The sequence below is a fragment of the Rhinoderma darwinii genome, chromosome 3, assembly GCF_050947455.1.
Source record: "Rhinoderma darwinii isolate aRhiDar2 chromosome 3, aRhiDar2.hap1, whole genome shotgun sequence".
Taxonomy (NCBI): domain Eukaryota; kingdom Metazoa; phylum Chordata; class Amphibia; order Anura; family Rhinodermatidae; genus Rhinoderma; species Rhinoderma darwinii.
Genome location: NC_134689.1, coordinates 298,487,664 through 298,508,397, shown reverse-complemented (window position 1 = coordinate 298,508,397; position 20,734 = coordinate 298,487,664). Strand labels below are relative to the sequence as shown.

Here is a 20,734-nt window from a genome sequence, read left to right as displayed (position 1 = left end):
ACAGGGACACACTAGTTCAGTGGTTCTCAAAGTTTCTGAGGCCAGGACCCACTTTTGGCAAAGACATCTGTTTTGGACCCCCCACTACCGTACTTAGCCCCATTTCATCTTACATGTGTCAACATCATTCGTGGTTAGATGCCGGTACTTAGATCCAGTAGTCCCTGCAACATCGAAAACAACGACAATTGTGCGGGCAGGGGATGGGGTGGGCTCAAGGTATTCTGCTGCTGTGTGTCGCTGAGGCCCGACTATGGCTGCTGATGGTGGGTCATGTGACCCGACCCGTCCATCATGGCCATCGGAGGCATTGATTAGGGAGCCAAACACATCTGAGTGGGCCCCAACCCAGTGGGCCCCCACACAGTATAATGACCCCTTAGTGGTCCCCACACAGTATAATGACCCCTTAGTGGTCCCCACACAGTATAATGCTCTTATAGCTGCCCCTATAGCTTCTTCCACACAGGATAATGTCCCTAAAGCTGCCCCCACACAGTATAATGCCCCTATAGTGTCTCCCCATACAGTATAATACCCCCATTGCTGCCTCTACACAGTATAATGACCCCTTAGTGCCGCCACACAGTATATTGCCCCTATAGCTGCCCCGCACAGTATAATGCCTCTACAGCTGTCCCCTCCAGTTTAATGCCCCTATAGTGCCTCTCTACACAGTATAATGCCCCTATAGCTGCCCCACACAGTATAATGCCCCTACAGCCGTCCCCTCCAGTATAATGCCCCTATAGTGCCTCTCTACACAGTATAATGACCCCTTAGTGCCGCCACACAGTATATTGCCCCTATAGCTGCCCCGCACAGTATAATGCCTCTACAGCTGTCCCCTCCAGTTTAATGCCCCTATAGTGCCTCTCTACACAGTATAATGCCCCTATAGCTGCCCCACACAGTATAATGCCCCTACAGCCGTCCCCTCCAGTATAATGCCCCTATAGTGCCTCTCTACACAGTATAATGCCCGTAAAGCTGCCCCACACAGTATAATGGTCCTATAGCTGCCCTCCCCACAGTATAATGCCCCTTCTACTCCTTCGGTCTGTGCAGTGTGTGGCTGTGCGCAGACAGGTACGATTACGTCACTACATTGCGCCTGTCTGTGCCAATCCGCTCACAGCATAGTGAATGCTGGAGCAAGGAGCCGTCAGCTCCTTGCTCCAGCATTGAATTAAACTGTATCTACGTTCTGATACAATTATAACCGGGACATCAGTAAGTGGCTTGCAACCCCTCGGAGGTCCTCACATGACCCCCCAGGGGGTCACGACCCACAGTTTGGGAAACACTTCTCTAGTTCATTGTGTGAAAAATCTGCACATCTAAAGTTTTCATAAACACATTAGAGCAAAAAATATCTGAATATGGACATTTTAGAGTCCAAATTGCATGAAATCATGAAATAATGTGCAGCTAGAAAGGAGATTGACACTTTGTGGAGTAACATAGTAAATGAATTAATGCAAATCTATTAATCAGGTCGCAGTGAGGGAAGTTTAAAGAGGAACAAAGGGATTTTGGTGAAAAGTAGGGACTGTCCCTCCAAAATAGGAACACTTTCTAGGTATGCCAACCTTCGTCATAAAACGGTACACTTTCCAGATACTGTTGAAACCTATTCCTTTTAGAACCTTTTTATTTATGCGATTTGGATAAACCAAGACAATTTGTCGAGTGATGAAACAACAGAGTACTTCTGCCCATTGATTTCAATTGGAAAAATGCGTTCCGTTCCGACGAGGCGGTTTTTACGTGGCCGTTTCTAAAAACGGCCCGTAAAAAAAAGCTTCGTAAAAAGAAGTGCATGTCACTTCTTGAGCTGTTTTTGGCACCGTTTTTCTTTGTGTCAATAGAAAAACAGCTCCAAAAACGTCCGTAAAAAAACGCATCAAAAAACGCTTGATGCTTAAAAAACGGCTGAAAATCAGAGGCTGTTTTCCCTTGAAAACAGCTCCGTATTTTACAACAGTTTTTTACTTAGCGTGTGAACATACCCTAAGGGCACATTCAGACGTGGCAGAATTGCTGTGGATTTCCACTGCGGACAGTCCGCAGTGGAAATCCTTAGCAGACAGTTTGTCCATTGGTTTCCACACCTTTTTATTTATTTTCGTGCAGACGTTGCGGAAAACTCAGCTGTGGACCATAGGCTGCAGTGCGGAATTTTCAGTCCGCAGCATACAATGGCTGTTGCGGAGAAGAAGCGTAATTTCACTGCGTATTTCAGCCTTTGCAAAGCAAAAACTGAAATCTGTGGCAAGTCCGCTGTGTTTTCTGCAACGTCTGAATTACCTGTCAAATATTGGTGCAGATTCGTTGCGTAATTGCCCCAAATCTGCACCAACATTTGCAGCGGAAAAATTCTGCCACGTCTGAAAGTGCCCTAAAGCTGGATTCACATGCAGTGTTTTGCTGCTTTTTGTAGGGCTTTTTTTTTTTTAGGAGCGCTTTGTAGTCATTTGCTTTTACTGAGGACATAGGTTACCAGTTTATAGTAAAATATCAAATGCTCCACACACAACTACCTTTTGGTTTGTGGTGTTTTTGAAGGAAATTTGTGAGGTGTTTTTTTTAGCCAATTTTTGTGTGTCAGTATTCCAAATGCAGCATGCTCTGGGTATGGTATTTTTTTCATGCGCTTTTCCCCATGGGCTTCTCTATAGGACTTAAAAAACGCCAGAGAAAAAAGCTTTTACAAAATGACACCAAAAGGGAAAAACTGCACCAAAAACGCATGTTACATTTTAATAACACTAGCGTTTTTAGAAGTGTTTTTTTGGTGCAGTTTGCCAGAAAAATTCTGTTTGTGAAGCAGGAGGCCTCAGAATGATACATAAAACAGCCCTGTGTGCCACATAAAGATAATGCAAGTTAGAACTGTTATCTCACGACGGGACACAATCAGTAGAAAAAGTGCCTGAACATTGAGAAGCAGCACACTCACTCCGGTGGTTAAGGGGTTAAGAGCGATATCGTAGCATATCGTGGCATGTTCCCAGTCAGAACCGTCATGTATTTGGTATCTCTGTAGTTTCTATTCCTGCTGCTTGTAGTGTCAGTTCTGTGTCCCTCCTCATTCTCTGTTATCTCTCCCTCCCACCCTCCTCTCCGCCCTCCTCACACCTCCCTGGGCTGCCCTCTCCAGCTCCCCTGCTCCAGCAGCTGGCTGTCAGTGCTTGCCATGTCTCGGCCAGGGGAAGAGCTGAGTGGGACCCTGTCTTACCGGACTGAGCCCAGGAAAAGCCCCCGGCTCAGCCTCTTCCACCTAAAGCTGACAGACTCTGCCCTTCGCTGCCTGCGAGACTTCCAGAAGGGACAGGTAAGCCGCTGACAGGCAGCTGCCAAGTGTCACTTCAATGCTGCAAACTGAGGCTCACCAGCTGTTGAACAACTACAACTCCCAGCATGCCATGACAGCAGCCGACAGTCAGGTAAGGCTGGAAGTTGTAGTTCAACAGCTAAAAAGCCACAGGTTGCAGAGCATAATAATGTCTACCATCCCCTTACTTACGTGTGTGATGTGGCATAAAAGCTTTACTTTGCCACACATCTGTTATGCCATGCTACCCGTATACTAATGCCCATTCTATATACTGTCAGCTATTATACTATGTGTTGATTATTGCTGTATCCCTTCTCAATACGTATGGTATCAATGACACTTAACTGGCCCGGTGATCATTAATATTTTATATGGGCTCAAACAGGTTACAATATATTTTTATTTCTCAATATTAAAGTCAATATCTCTTTTTATCTTATTTACATGGGCCGATTGTCGTCACGGTTGTTCTTACTGGTTCATTGATCACTTCATGTAAATAAGCCTTGAGCTTCTTCTAATCTTTACCTTGTACTTTCCTTTGTATGTTCTTTTTTAGTATTATTCCCCAACTTCTTTTTTGCTATTATGTGCCTTTACTGCTGACATATGGGAAAAATACAATCCCATCTGCTCTGTCCTAGTCAAGGGACTTTTCATATCTTATCTTTGATATTTACACTCTACCACCTGTTGGCTTATGTTCTGTGTTCTCCACCGTTGTGCCACTTGAGGTGTACCTTCCAGCTTTCTGGTGCCCTTTCTCTATAATTGAACCTTTATTATGGGATCGGCAACCTAATTGGGGCAATGACCATGTTTTGTGCAGATCCGAGTCATGAATAAGGGTAAGGTGGTTCTAGGTTGGCATTGTGTTTGCCCTGAATAGTGCCCGTCCTGCTTGTCCTGAGTCCTGTGTTATAAGCTGTTTTTTGTACAGCGATCTATGGTCAGCTTGTGATAAATTGTATATGTAAATAAACATTCTGATGGATATCTGACCTGCCATTCTACCCATTATTGTCACCATGATCATATTGTGGGGGCAGTGATAGGTGCGAGTCCATAGTAGGACAGAACAGGTGTAAGCCCAGGCTTATCTTCTATCCGTCTGCTTCTGTCTGACATTAAACATCTGTTCCTTTTACGTTATGATCTTTGCTCTTCACATATCAGTTGTGCTTAGAATTTCTGCTTTCGTCTATAGAGCTCCCTGGCATATAATTAGTTAATGCTGTTTTTTGGTTTTTTTTATTCATGCTGATACACACACAGCTTTTTGCGGCATTTTTTATGGCACTTCTTTTAGGTCATTAATGCTGCGTTCAAATGTTACTTTAAAGTTTATAGGAAAATATAAAAAAATCTACATACACAGTGTTTTGGTGGCATTTTTTGGGTTAGTGACGTTTTTTCAAAACGCAAGCATTCTCTGGGTTTGGTGTTTTTTACATAGGCTTCACTATTAGACTTAAAAACAACAAAAAAAAAACTGCATAATACACGTAGCCTTATTCACACAGTGCAGATTTTCATGTATTTTTTTTTAAGCCAAAACCAGGAACAGAACCTAAACAGAAGAAATATATAAAGCAAGGTCTTATAGGTGTGCTCTTCTGGATCCAATTTTGGTTTTAGCTTAAAAAATGCATGCAAAATCTGCAGCAAATCTGCACTGTGTGAACAAGGCCTAAAACTGAAGACAAAACCCCTGTGTAAACAAGGCCTTCGTTTGATCATATGTCTACAATGCCTTGCAGTCACCTGGCTAGTATGTTTCTAGTTTACCAGCAGTCTACACAACATTGTGGGCGCAGGTCTTACCGTGTCCATTGAAATCTTCTAAGGCATTTCTATTTTGCCAAGTAAGTACAGTTTATCAATGACTATTTTAGTCCAGTACTGTCGTTTACTAACCAAGGTTTACAGATGTTACGTGCAATGACCGTATGTTTGAATGAATACGGAATGCAGATGCGCCATATGTAGGATTTTCAGCAGTTTATCAAACGTACCGCAGTCTTATTAATAACGGCAGCGATATACGAGCCCGTGTATAGTGAAATATACATGTCGTTTTGAATCCCAAAGCTGTTAGTCTTGTATCGGCACCTGTTCCGCCCGGGCTCCAGATGTTTACTACTACTGTGCTGAGTCTCAGTTTCTGAAATAAGATTAAAATGACAACTTTCGGTCTCACAACATGTGATCATTTTATCTTATTAACTGTTTAACTGCTTAGTTTAGGCAGCAAAGTGTACATTAATCAGAACCAGCTGCTCTTCGGAGCGCAAATAGCGAATGCCCCAGCAACTACATTTCACAAGCAGCCCAGCTGGGGTTTCTTATCTCTAATATTGTCTCCTGAATGTGGCATGTAGTCACTAGGTGGTGTTCATATTCTGCCTTCTACCAGTTAGGCGTCGTCCGAGTCCCGTCAGTGATCCGAGGAAAGATAGGACATGTTCTATCTTTCCTCGGATCGGAGACTCTGACCATTTTTCACGGACCCGATTCACCCGCTAAAGTGAATGGGTCCGTGAAGACTATCGGGTGCCACGCGGATGCCGGCAAAAACGGCCCGAGTGGCACAACGTAGTGTTAGTGTTGAACATAGGCATTAGCCAGTTTCTGCGGAAGATGGGTTTCCAGGGAAGCTAAGCTCCATGAAGGAAGGCTGAGGCAGATGGATATAGGTGTAACGTTCAACTGTTTAGAGCCAATTCCCAAAACCGGTTTGTAGGTCTCCTAAATGTGCTCTCTACAGATAGTTACCGATTTCTGTAAAAGTGAGGGGTGATCTCATAGCACATGCCAAGCCTTTCAGGAGGGCAGTGTCAGGTACCTGCCCTTTGAACTTTGCACAGAATCAGGTCTTGTCTCAGCTCTCTTCCTTTGGGTCAAATGCTCTGATCACACCATGCCGAACCAACCCATAAACTTCTATGGGCCCGACCTAAAAGAGTGCCCTTTTGGCATTTGCTTGGGTTGTATGCATCAGCATACTTTTTTTTTCTACTGTATTAAAAAGCGCAGTATACTTTTTTTTTTTTCTACAACGAGAGTTAATGGGCGATGTATGCAAGTGTATGATAAATTGTTCCATACGTCAGGACTACAAGTTTTTCCTAGCATATACATTGAACATGGTGAACGTTACCAAGGGATCTGCAGTGAGAGGGTTGCCTGGGTATCTCTTACAGAACACAACTCCCTCTCTTTTCCGAAAGACCATAGTGGAGTTGATCTTCCACTCATGTGTAGACAGCAGTAAAAATGGAGTAATGGGGCCCAAAATTTGTTGCACTCTGTAGTATAAGAGAAATTTATTATGACCCAAGTGATATTCTAAAATATGTGTGGCACACAAAACCCTCTGTTTTTCATATGTACAGCGCCCTGGAAATGATGGCGCTATAAAATAAATAATATAAATTCCTATAAACATTGGTTCATACTAGCAAGGAAAACATTTCATTTGCTGTAGCTTTGAACAATGGACGGTGTTCTTTTCTATCTACAGTCGCCTACAGTCTTTTATGTCTTCCACCCCAATATCTCGTTTACGCTTCACTGGAAAGTACAACGATAAGGAACAGATAAGAGTTGTGAAGCAGTTGTAAATGTAATATTTTAATGTTTACACTGATAACATAGAAAATATTATTTGAACAATTATATTTCTACATTCAAACACTGCAAAATAAAAGATGGTCGGTCAAATCAGCCAAAAAGATAATCATCTATTGAAGCCCATGAAAAGTAATCAGAACACCAGGGGCGTAACTAGGAAAGACTGGGCCCCATAGCAAACTTTTGACTGGGGCCCCCCCTCCCCTGGGTGTCACACAACCCCCCCCCCTTGTAGATAGTGCCTTTTCTACAGCCCCCCTGTAGATAACGCCATACAGTCCCCCCTGTAGATAACGCCATACAGCGCCCCCCTGTAGATAACGCCATACAGCCCCCCCTGTAGACTGTATGGCGTTATCTACAGAGGGGGACTGTGTGGCGTTATCTACAGGGGGGACTGTATGGCGTTATCTACAGGGGGGACTGTGTGGCGTTATCTACAGAGGGGGACTGTATGGCGTTATCTACAGGGGGGACTGTGTGGCGTTATCTACAGGGGGGACTGTGTAGCGTTATCTACAGGGGGGACTTTGTGGCGTTATCTACAGGGGGACTGTGTGGAGTTATCTACAGGGGGGACTGTGTGGCGTTATCTACAGGGGGGACGGTGTGGCGTTATCTACAGGGGACGGTGTGGCGTTATCTACAGGGGGGACTGTGTGGCGTTATCTACAGGGGGACGGTGTGGCGTTATCTACAGGGGGGACGGTGTGGCGTTATCTACAGGGGGGACTGTGTGGCGTTATCTACAGGGGGGACGGTGTGGCGTTATCTACATGGGGGACTGTGTGGCGTTATCTACAGAGGGGGACTGTATGGCGTTATCTACAGGGGGGACTGTGTGGCGTTATCTACAGGGGGGACTGTGTGGCGTTATCTACAGGGGGGACTTTGTGGCGTTATCTACAGGGGGACTGTGTGGAGTTATCTACAGGGGGGACTGTGTGGTGTTATCTACAGGGGGGACGGTGTGGCGTTATCTACAGGGGGGCTGTGTGGCGTTATCTACAGGGGGGACGGTGTGGCGTTATCTACAGGGGGGACGGTGTGGCGTTACCTACAGGGGGGACTGTGTGGCGTTATCTACAGGGGGGACGGTGTGGCGTTATCTACAGGGGGGACGGTGTGGCGTTATCTACAGGGGGGACTGTGTGGCGTTATCTACAGGGGGGACGGTGTGGCGTTATCTACAGGGGGGACGGTGTGGCGTTATCTACAGGGGGGACTGTGTGGCGTTATCTACAGAGGGGGACTGTGTGGCGTTATCTACAGGGGGGACTGTGTGGCGTTATCTACAGGGGGGACTGTGTGGCGTTATCTACAGGGGGACTTTGTGGCGTTATCTACAGGGGGACTGTGTGGAGTTATCTACAGGGGGGACTGTGTGGTGTTATCTACAGGGGGGACGGTGTGGCGTTATCTACAGGGGGGCTGTGTGGCGTTATCTACAGGGGGACTGTATGGCGTTATCTACAGGGGGACTGTATGGCGTTATCTACAGAGGGGGCTGTATGGCGCTAACGCCATACAGCCCCCACTGTAGAGAACGCCATACAGCCCCCCTGTAGAGAACGCCATACAGCCCCCCCACCATAGGGAACGCCATACAGCGCCCCCCCCTGCAGGGAACGCCATACAGCGCCCCCCCTGTAGGGAACGCCATACAGTGCCCCCCCCCTGTAGGGAACGCCATACAGCCCCCCCCCCAAAAAAAATGTGACCTACTGTGTGTCCTACAAAAGACATGTATCCCCTATCCACAGGATAGGGGATACATGTGTGATCGCTGGCAGCGATAGGGAGAACGGGGGACTGAAAGTCCCCTGAAGTTCTCCATGACTAACCTCTGCGTCTGCGCAGCTCAATAAAAATGAAAGGCGCGCTGGTCACGCATGTGCACAAGCGCGACCGGCGCTCCATTCATTTCTACGGAGCTGCCGACACAGACCCCGGAAGTCCGAGGTTTGTAATGGAGAACTTCAGGGGACTTTCAGTCCCCCGTTCTCCCTATCAATGCCAGCGATCACACATGTATCCCCTGTCCTGTGGATAGGGGATACATGTCTTTTGTTTAATGGCAGAGCGGGGAGATACCTCCCTGCTCTGCCATAGTGTTCAGTGGCGTCCCGCTGTAGCAGCCATAGCGGCTGCTAGCGGAGCCTCCGGCCATGGTGGGGGCCCGTGCCGGCAGGCGACACGGGCCCCCTCATGCCGCGGGCCCCGTAGCAGTCGCTACTGCTGCTACGGTGGTAGTTACGCCACTGCAGAACACATTTGTCACTTTTATGTTTTGCATAATAAAAACGTTGAAATTGACAGTATGTAAAAGTAGAAAGCATGAACCTTTGTAAATTTATATAGAGTGGGCCTCTCGGACTCTGGATACTCACTTGCAGCCCCTCCCCCCATTCTAAACATTTTCACAAAAAATGTGAATTTGGCTATCCTGAGTGTCTTCGCCATCTGCACTGACCGGCAGTGCACTAGAGAAGAATCTGGGTAGGGTAAGCTCTATTTATGCCGGGCCTGCCTAGTTTTCAAAATAGTGGCACAATTTGCATATTTATTATTATTATTATAAATACCACTATGATTAAAGAACAAAAGTTAATTATTATTATTAGGCTGCTAAAATGAATTGATTAATAGAAAATTAAAAAACGATGGGTCTTCTCTTAAGCACAAGCAACAATGTTTGTAGTCTCTTATCTCTGTGTTTGACTCTAATGCTGCTAATGAAAATTGTAGATGGAAATAACTGTGACCTGCTGGCCACACATGTTCCCTTGTCTTAGCCAATACCTTAGTACATTGTGACCTTGAAATAGCCAAGATGCCAGATATGTTAATAATCTCGTATGTCGGTAAATGCACTCAAAATATGGCAACCGATTATTGTTGGCAGCAAGTGTCCCATTCGTGCCCATAGTTTTATAGCCATTTAGATCACTGGTTGTAGAGTCAGCATCTGCTTCAATTGGGTGCCAGGAAAGTGGTCACTTATTTTGACCAACTGGCACTGTGGTGGGAAGATTAGGTTTGGTAAGTAAGATTTGAATGGGACTTTTCATCTCCAGTAAGCTTTTCATGTGACAGCGAGCCAGCACAGATAGCTCTAGATAACACTGCTATCTTCTGACCAGCTGTCAAATGATCAGAATTAAGAACTCACCAGTGTAGCCAACAGAAAAGTGACATGTCATGCCACCATTAAAAAATGGACAGAAAAACAAAAAAGCAGAAACCGTTGGAATCCAGCAATATAATGACACAAATAGCAAAAGCAACAAACAAGAACATACATATAGAGGCAGCCAATGGGCTACTAGGGGAGCCTTGTATAGTGGGGGCCCAGCCCTGCTTGGTCCCGTCCCCTTTGCTACTGGGTATTGAGAACCTGTGCAGGACTCCCCCTCTCTAGAGGACCTGCATTGTAAGCAATCAAGAAGGTGGAGAATTGGCCCAAGAGTCAAGGAGGAGGAAACCACACCAGATCCTTCTGTACTTAGTGACAAAACCTGGTGCAATAATAGAGGAAGGGGCTATTTTGATCTTTACTTTTGGGGTCCCATCTCTTCTATGTATGTCACTACAAACGCAGGCAACAGTAACAGGATGATGCCAAGAACCAAGGTACAATGGAAGGAGATGATGCCCAGATGTTGGACCTAGGAGTTGTCAGAGCGGAAGTTGGACCAAATGCAATAATAATTCAAATAGGACAGGACTTGGAACCAGGAACTGAACTTAGTAAGGGTAACAGAATCAATATGGAGGACAACAAGGTGATGGGCAGTTCATAGAAGCAGACTGACTGTGATGTTACCAGTGACATGAATAGGCCATATATAGGCTTGGCATGTGCTGGAATTGAAAATGGGTATCTTGTTAAACAAATGAGAGCGAGAAATCTCAAGAAACAGGTAGAAAGAGAGGAAAGCTAACCAAAAAAAAGCCAGCAAACGTTCCACACATAAGAACATGACAACACCTTTTTTGTTTTTCTCTTTACAAAGCTGTACTTAAGTTTACAAGTCATTATAGCCTGGTGGTAACTCATGTTCTGTGTCAGGCTAACCACTTATTAGCTATAAAATGTATTTTTCAAAATTAACTATAAGGCTAGATTAACACGAGCATGGGAAAACTCAGACGTAAAAAGCGTGAAGTTTTTTTACGTCCGAAGTGCCCCCGTGCAGCTCCCATTTTCACGGTTTCCCATAGACATGAGCCTATGGAGGGATCCGCGAAAACACGAGATAATAAGACAGGTTCTATTTTTCACTGGACCCTTCCCACGGTCTGTTGAAACAATGGCTGTGTGAACGGTCCCAATGAAAAACATGTCCGTGTGACGGCCGTTGTTTTAACAGCCATCACACGGACGTATTCAATGCTCGTGTGAATAAGGCCTAAGTCAGTATTTGTTGAAAGAACATGCTTCACTTTTAGCCAGTGAACGTGAAAACAGTCCTTGAGGAAACATTGAGGAAGTTTATGTTTAAAAGCATATATCGATGTTATTACAAAATGTAAATTTTCTCTATGTCATGTCTTTTAAAATAGCTTCAGCCGTGAACAGTAATAAAATGAAGCAACCACTAGCTCTTCTGTTTCCAGACTCATAGCTGTAGAGAGATCTGTTAAGAGATTCTGAAGGTTATTTACCCCTGTTAAGAGTCTGGCTCATAAAGAACTGTTCTCATATTTATCATGATATTATCAGTTGTGTTACTACATGACAGCCCACAACTGGTTTGTTTAGTGGAATGTTTTATGTTCAACATGGTGTTAAATGCTTAAAAGTTATGTAAACCTTTGAAAGACATTTTTTTTTAAATAAAAAGGACAATCAGTGTGATTGGTGCAACTTTATATATAGTTTTTATTAAAAATAATTGTAACTTTTTGAGATACAGCTGCTCTGTATTCTCTATACAGAGCAGCTGTATCTTTCTCTAAGACCTGAATCCATTAGTCCCGCAGACCTGACGGGTCCAGTGTCAACAGGTCAGACACGCAGGATCCTCCTGTAATCTATCACATCTAAGTTATGACACGCAGTATCCGCTTTCACTGAACCCGTCAGTCCCGCGGACCTGAGGGGAACAGGATTTAGTGCTAGATACAGCTGCTCTGTATAAAGAATACAGAGCAGCTGTATCTCAAAAAGTAAAACACATTTTTAATAAAAACGATTTATAAAGTTCCACCATTAACACTGATTGTCCTTTTTATTTTTTTTTAAAAATGCCTTTCAAAGGTTTACATAGCCTTTAACTGCAACTTTGCAGCTGATAGGAGGAAGTTTGCCCAGAAAGACAGTGGTTATAAAATAAAAGCTGATGGTGTCACTCCAACAATGGATTTGTGAGTAATGTGATAATTATCAGGGTGCAGGTAGAAAATAATTTCAGATGGGAGGCGGAGGCATTTTTTTACCGTGAGCGGAAAAACCGTCTCGCGGTAAAAAGAAGAGTCATGCCCTACCTTCCGGCGTTTACGCCTCTGACCTCCCATTGACATCAATGGGAGGCAGAGAAAGCGTATTTCGCAGCATTTTTTGCCCGTTACACTCAATGGGCACGAGCGAAAAACGCTGCGGCAAACTGCGTGCAGGCAGGTCAAAATCTGCCTCGAAATCCCAAACGGAATTTTGAGACAGAATTTTCCTCCTGCAAAAAAACTCTGTGTGAACAAGGCCTTATGGCGTTAGAAGTCAACCCAAAACGATGGATCACAATCTACTTAGTCACCTACTATATGTTTTTGGCCAAAGTAAACATCAACATTTATATCTAACTATTCCCTTTATGCTTTGATATGATGTAAATGTGCACCAATAAAAGTTAAAAATTATGCAGGAAAACTGTCTTTTATACATAAACTATTCAAATATTTCTAAAGCGGCAGTAAAAACAGTTATCTGCCCATACAATACAGTGTGAATTGGGAACACACAGGGAACAGGAATACAGAAATAGTTAGAAAAGTCAAGCACATGCATTTAATCAGGACACATACACAATATGGACAAAAGTATTGGGACACAACTCATCTTTGAGTTCAGGTATTTCATTCAGTCCCATTGCCACAGCACCTAGCCATGCAGTCTGCCTTTACAAACATTTGCGAAAAAATGGATCATTATAAAGAGCTGAGTGAATTCCAGCATGGTACTGTAAGGCCTCATGCACACGACCGTAGCCGTGTGCACGGCCGTGATTTTCGGGTCGGCCGGCTGCGGACTGTCAGCGGACTGTCAGCCGCAGGCCGCCCGCACATGCACATGGCCGCGGCCATTGTTTTCAATGAGCCCGGACCGCAGAACCGGGCCGTAATAAGACATTCCCGTTCTTTCTGCGGTCCGGGCTCCCGGGCCGTGCACGGACCGCAAAAACTACGGTCGTGTGCACGGCCCCATAGAAAAGAATGGGGCCGCAATTCTCCCGTGGATTTTCGGGGGAATTGCGGCCGCAAAAACAAGGTCGTGTGCATGAGGCCTTATAGGATGCCACTGTTGCAACAAGTCAGTTTGAAATTGATTTCCTCCTAGATATTCCACGATTAACTTTGAGAGGTATTAATGCAAAGTGGAAGCGTTTAGGAACCAGAGCAACTCAGCCACAAAGTAGTAGAACATGTAAAGTTATAGAGGGGGGGGGGAGGTCACCGAGTGCTGAGGCTCATAGGGCACAAAAGTTCACAACGCTCTTCTAACTCAATAATTGAGTTCCAAACCTCCTCTGGCATTAACATCCGCACAAAAACTGCAGCTGTGCGCAAGTCTTACATCACCAAGCACAATATCAAGCGTCGGAAGAAGTGGTGTAAAGTACGCCACCACTAGACTCTGTAGCAGTGGAAACGTGTTCTGTGGAGTGACAAATCACCCTTCTCTATCTGGCAGTCTGATGGACGAGTCTGGGTTTGGCGCTATCTGGCAGTCTGATGGACGAGTCTGGGTTTGGCGGATGCCAGGGAAACGTTACCTGCCTGACTGCATTGTGCCAACTGTAAATTTGGTGGAGGAGAGATAATGCTATGGGGTTGGTTTTTAGGATATGGCCAATGCCCCTTAGTTCCAGTGAAGAGAAATCTTAATTCATAAGACATTTCTGACAATCGTTTGCTTCCAAATTTGTGGAAAAAGTTTGGGGAAAGCCCTTTTCTGTACCATCATGACTGTGCCCCAGTGTACAAAGCAAGGTCCATGAAGACATGGTTGGTTGAGTTTGTTGTGGAAGAACTTGACTGACCCACACAGAGCCCTGACCTCAACTACATCGATCACCTTTGGGATGAATTAGAACGGAGATTATGAGCCAGACCCTCTCATCAGTGTCTGAACTCACAAATGCTCTTCTGGATGAATAGGCAACAATTCCCACAGACACACACCAGAATCTTGTAGAAAGCCTTCCAAGAACAGTGGAAGATGTTTTAGCTGCCAAGGTGGACCAACACTTTATTAATGCCTATGGATTAATGCCTCATGCACACGACCATTGTGCCACTCAGGCCATTTTTGACGGCATTCGACTGGCACCCGATAGTCTTCACGAACCCAAGCACTTAGCGGGTCAATCGGGTCCATGAAAAATGATCCGAGTCTCCGATCCGAGGAAAGATAGGACATGCTCTATCTTTCCTCGGATCACTGACGGGACTCGGCCGGCTCACACGGTCGTGTGCATGAGGCGTTAGAATGGGAAGTCATAAAAGCTCTTGTAGTTGTAATGTGTAGGTGTCCTAATACTTTTGTCCATATAGTGTATCTTAGATTACTCTCCAGTTTATTATAATGAAACAAACTGATGTAACAGTCATAAAATAATAGTAATAATTAACCAGTGGTTGATAAATCAGGTGCTAAACCCAACTATATCTTTCATCCTGTGTCACATACAATTCAGCACACCATTAGTGACCATTAGGCAATAGGTTTGCAGTGACACATCCAATTTTTCCTTTTTTATTACAATATTCATATTTGAAAAATATCAATTTGAAAAAAATAGTCAAAGAATTATTCATATTGTGGAAGAGCTATAAATTGCTTAATATCATGTTATTATTTGAATAGCTCTAACTTTATTGCTATTACTCTTTTTTTCTATATAGCAGTAACGTATTCTGCTGTACATAGAGAAGAGCGTGCCACTTGTACCGTACAGCATAGGTATATATGGACACTGATAGAATCAGAGAGCCTGCTGCAACATCTATCTACCCTTCATTACAATCTGACATGTTCCTAGCAGCTGTTTGTATGAGTCATCCTTGTGACGTAATAAAAGCAGAAAAAGCTGCTTGATAATAGAAACCACACTGCAGCCGACTGAGATAATAAAATTGCTTGTGCTCTTGTTATTTTAAAATGTCAGGAAGGGCTATTTGTGATATTGTTTTACAATTTATTGATTTGCGCAATTGACGTTCCAATTCATCTCAAAGGTGTTCGATAGGGTTGAGGTCAGGGCGCTGCGCAGGTTACTCAAGTTCCTTCATCAAACCATGCCTTTATGGACCTTGCGCTGTGCACTGGGGCAAAGTCATGCTGGAACAGAAAAGGGTCTTCCACAAACTGTTCCCACAATGTTGGACGCTACAATTGTCCTAAATGTCTTGGTATTCTGAAGCATTAAGATTTCCCTTCACTAGATATATGAGGCTCAGGCCAACCCCTGAAAAACAGAAGACCATTATCCCTCCTCCACCAAATTTTACAGAAGGCATTATATACTCCGGTATGTAGTGTTCTCCTGGTATCTGCCAAACCCATTTGTGCTCATGGCTGGGTCGGTGCTTGTCGTTGTTATATCTGCGGGTTCATCTGGACAGAATAAGTAATTACGGTGATGGCTGAGAGCATTAGTCCCCCTCTTTTACAGGCTCTGTAGCAGCACCACGGCCCTCCTCTATGACAACTATGCCCTTTCTGTGAAGAAGCCATCTCTACCTGATTCACCTGTTGTGTTGCTAAATCTGCTTTGTGAGACATACATATATTTAGCGACAATAAAACATTAGATCAGGTATAATTAAAAATCAGGCAGCGAAAGAACTGATAATTACAGTGTCGCTGGCAGGGTTGCCTGGCTGAAACACCTTTGTGTACAAACTGTATCTTTCTACCTGCCAATCAATCAGAAACTGAGCCTAGGATTGCTCAAGAGAGCTTCCTGCTGCCCTTCTGTGTGCCTAGTAACTGGGTCGCAGCGTGAAATATTACCTGGACTTCTTGCTAATTATAAAAGCTTTCTTTAATCATTATTTATGCTTAAGGACATTTTGTAACGCGTCTGTAGTCACACAGTAATTCTATATTCTTTCTTAGACTGCAGGTTTCAGGAGAGGTGGTCAGTGCTAATGTAAAGAATACTACCAGTAAGGAGATACTTCACCTATAATATTAAGGCATTGCATGCAAATATACTGGCATTGACAGAATCCCTCCTATTGCCAGTCCCAAAATATGTCAGGGACATATCATTTTGTAAAATAGTCTATTACCAAGTAATGGGCTGGCAGGGAAGCTTTGGTGAATTGAAATGCACCATACTGTGCCTACCCTGATGTATTTTTATGTGTTTGTATGTAAAACAATATATTAGAATTTAGCATTGTCATCAGTTTATTATAACCAATAGGAGATTTTATGTAATGTGAAGATTACACAGATATTGATAAGAAGCTATAAACATTTAGCAACTGTTTTTGGGTGAAGCCCAGGTATGAGAATGAGAAAAAACGCTGTAATAATGTGAATTGTTGCCATTTTTTTTTTTTTTTTTAAATGTCTATCAGTGTGATTGGTGCATCTTTCAAAATACTTTTTATTAAAAATTATTTTTACTTTTTGAGATACAGCTGCTTTGTATTCTGTAAATAGAGCAGCTGTATCGTGCGCTAAAACCTGAATCCGTCAGGTCCGCGAGACTGATGGGTTCAGTGTCAGTGGGTCCACGCAGGATCCACCTGTAATCGATCACTTCTATGTTATGAACTTGGATGTGATCGATAGCAGCTTGATCCTTCATGTCAGAGACACGCAGGACACACTGGCACTGAACCCGTCAGTTCCGCGGACCTGACAGATACAGGTTTCAGCGCTAGATACAACTGCTCTGTATACAGTATACAAAGCTGCTGTATCTTAAAAAGTAAAAAAACATTTTTATAAAAATTATTTTGAACATTGCACCAATCACACTGATGAACATTTTTATTTAAAGAAAACCAAAACTATTTTAAAGGTTTACATAGCGTTTAAGGGCAGAAGATGGCCCAAAACAACAGTTTTCTGTAACCTAATAACAACAAAGATAAATTGAAACACACTACTCCCCTCTATGTGTTCTGATGACTCCTGCTCATTACCTGAATTTTTGTTACTGTAACTTCCTTTACATGTAAAAGACTAGAACATGACAAATTCCAGGTGGCAGTTAAGCTGGTCAAACACATTAGATGTATGTCGGCCGAATCGGCTGATTTTAGGACCACCTAATGTGTATGGTGGCGCCCGACTGTCCCGAGACGGCAGTTGTCGGGGGGGAGAAAAGGATCAGACTGTTGAATTTCATAAGGAGATAAGCTTTCTCCCTTCTCCCTATTGGAAACACATGCACGCTTGGCCTGGTCGAGCATATGGGTGAGTCGTTAGGAATAGCTATTGGTTGAAACCATCGTTTGGCCGACAGCTATCGAAAATGTATGGCCAGCCTTAGCTAATGTTCCTAGAAATTTGCTACTGGTGCCTAGGAAGTTCTATGGATATTCTTAATACCCAACTACTAAGCAAAAAATATAAACTGGTACCTAGATTGGCATAACCGGCTCTAAACGTCTAGAGTAATATTTTCACCCCTGTGATTGACACAATAGTTGTGATCATTAGTAGTTATTCTATGTAGCACAGAAGACCATCCATGATATAGCATAAGTACCAAGATAGCAGATGATCATAGAGGGCAGGGTCAGAATAAAAAAATTGCAGTTAGGCTAGGGGACTACTGGCAAAAAACAACAACATTTGCTAAGGCCTAGTTCACATATTAAAGTTTTTTGTTTTTTTGTCAAATATAGGAGAGAGGATTAGAGAAGAGGGGTATAATTGAAAGCTTTATGAGTGTTCTCTTTGAGGGATCCCTGGCGGAGGATATATACTCTTTACAAATCATAATGAGACTGAGGTAGTTCTGAATGTCTGTAGCCCAAACTATTTTTATGATTAATATACAGACTTGGATAAATGAACAGCACACAGAATTATTTCTGAAGTCAATAATTAATTAATGTGGAAAATGACGCGTATGAGCAACAATATTGACTGCAGTGTGAAGTGGTTCATTGTGTTTGCTTTAGGTGGGGAAAGAAACAACTATCGGCAATATATAAAATTTCACTAGCCTGTTGTTTGCAGCCATACCATATAAGATTTATGGAATTCATAGTGCAGTTATTTTTGCCTTTCTGATAAGAAAGTAACTAGATCCTCTTTAACATATAAAGTATAACAGCTTTATAGAGATTATTGTGGTCATTGAGCATGGTGTCTATTACTCTCTCTTCTACTTTCAAAAGATATGTACACTTTTCCAACCAATTTTTTTTAATGCTCCCATGTGTGTAAAATGAAACTGTTCTGTGTGTACAGATCTTGTGTCTCCATGGTAACAGACTACTAACAAACCCTATGTGTTGTCTGATGCTGTAATCATGTGTTACTCCACTCCTTCTGCCTTCCATTCTTGTTAACCGACAGTAGGACAACAAGAAGAGGGGGCAATAGGAATAGTGTAACACATGTATTAACATAGGACTGCATTGATGCTGTATAAACAAAACATGTCATCTAATATGTTTTTTGACAATGCCTGATTTGCAAAGTTGCTTCATAGCCTTTACACTATTATGCTAAAATGTTTTCAATACACAAAATCTGTTCATATGCGTCAATCGTTCTAAATTTAGAGACCAACATTACTGACCCAAATAAAGTTTATGCTGCCTCACTACTTAACAATGCTGCCTTACCACTGTGATTAAAGACGAAATCAACTCTACTCTTTATTACTTGCAAGTTGACATCTCTGTTCAGTGACTTATGTCTTCTCTTTTATGAAGGGTTCAGGAGCCTCATTGCCACAGCCTGTGATCACATTCCAGGGAAACCAGGGGGTGAGTAACCTTTCTCATGATACAATGATTAAAAAGGATATGCTAATGACAAGATTTTGGTTGTCTTAACTTGTGTATCTCAGAAAATTACCTCTTGCAATGAATACTCCTTTATGATAAAGAGAACCTTAGGACTAGAAATTGGAATTAGAAACACAGTGGGGTTCATAGTAATTTAAGAACAATTAGACTACAACTTTTATTTTCTTCTACCAATGTAACAGTTATAACAATTTACAGTCTGTTTGGGTGTTAACTCATATTGGAAAATGTAAGGAATTATCTAGTAGTGTTCAACCTGTTTGGCAGGCTCCATAAAAAAGAGGGGACCTATAGCAAAAATGAAACAGTGTCTCCCATTATGGGCAGAAGGACTTGGAGTTTTTTTACCCAGGACAGAAGGACTTGGAGTTTGTTTCCAACTCCACATCATTTTCATGACCCTTGTTTGCTCATAATGCAGTGCCGCTGTAGTGGGTAGACCTGCATAGGTTCCTACCACTCAATAACAAATGAGATTGGACCAACCAGGGCTATGCCCCTTTCTCCAAGGGCCCAATAGCAACCACATGGCCTGCCTCTATGGTATGTACGCCCTTGCAATTAGGGTTTTATCTATCATTGTTTTATTCGTCATTCTTGTTAGAAAACTTTGGAGAGTTGGCCTTAAAGGGGTTGTCTCAGTATGCTGCCCCTGGGGTGGTCAACAGATCATTCTAGACCCTGCTCCCAGCACTCCCGGCAAACAGCTTATTTACCCGGGGAAGCGGCGGTCAGTACAGCATTTCCTCTGCAGCAAAAATGTAGTATTACATAATAGACATTCAGATGAATGGCCAACCTTGTAATACAAGGACAGCTGGAGATCGCCAGAACGGTAGCCTCTCATCCCGAGCAAGGGACCCCGCTCATGATGTCCATATGCCCTAATAAGGAAAATAAGCACAGGGATTGTCTACATGAGACAACCACTTTAAGAGGCAATCAGAAAACAATAGACTATGTTCCAGTAGGACAGGTTGCAAGTTGATAATACTACACTAATAAAGGAATAAATATGAAGGCAGCAAGGCGTACATGACTCATGCTTATATGTATTTAGACTACAGTCATATCTAGGACTATCTCCTTACAAGGCGTTGCTTTCTCTTTTATTTGTTCCTTATAGCCTGCCTGACTTGGGTGGTCTTGAGACACCTGATTAACTCTATATTTACCTATGTAGATGACTCAAAAAAATATGTATGGTGGCTACAATTTGTTATTCACACTACAGGGAAAAGATGTCGCTCCGTCTTACTGTTTGACATGACTGTAAAGCTTTTCATAAACATTAGTTAAAAGTCAACACAGATTTTGGTGAGATCGGACAACAATCTAATGTGTATGGGGGTAGCCATCCGGAGAAAGAAGAATTGCAATGTCTGATCCTTTGTCCTCTGTGGGAGTTAAGCAGCTGCCAGAAGTCTCTGGCAGTGGATTATCCCGACTTCTCTGATTATCTTGACGTTTGGTCGTCAGATATCTAATGTGTACGACTAGCTTAAGACATCTAGGAATTATTCTCAAGCTTTG

At 43.2% G+C, this 20,734-nt stretch overlaps 1 protein-coding gene across 1 annotated transcript in view; it reads left to right on the top strand.

Annotated features, from left to right (window-relative positions):
* The first annotated feature begins 3,181 nt into the window (after positions 1-3,181).
* ELL3 (elongation factor for RNA polymerase II 3) overlaps positions 3,182-20,734 on the top strand; it is a 100,236-nt gene continuing 82,683 nt past the window's right edge. Inside the window, exons 1-2 of the mRNA XM_075855255.1 lie at positions 3,182-3,337; positions 19,106-19,159. Of these exons, the coding sequence (XP_075711370.1) occupies positions 3,200-3,337; positions 19,106-19,159 (192 nt within the window). The 5' untranslated portion in view covers positions 3,182-3,199. The remainder of the gene's footprint in view (positions 3,338-19,105; positions 19,160-20,734) is intronic.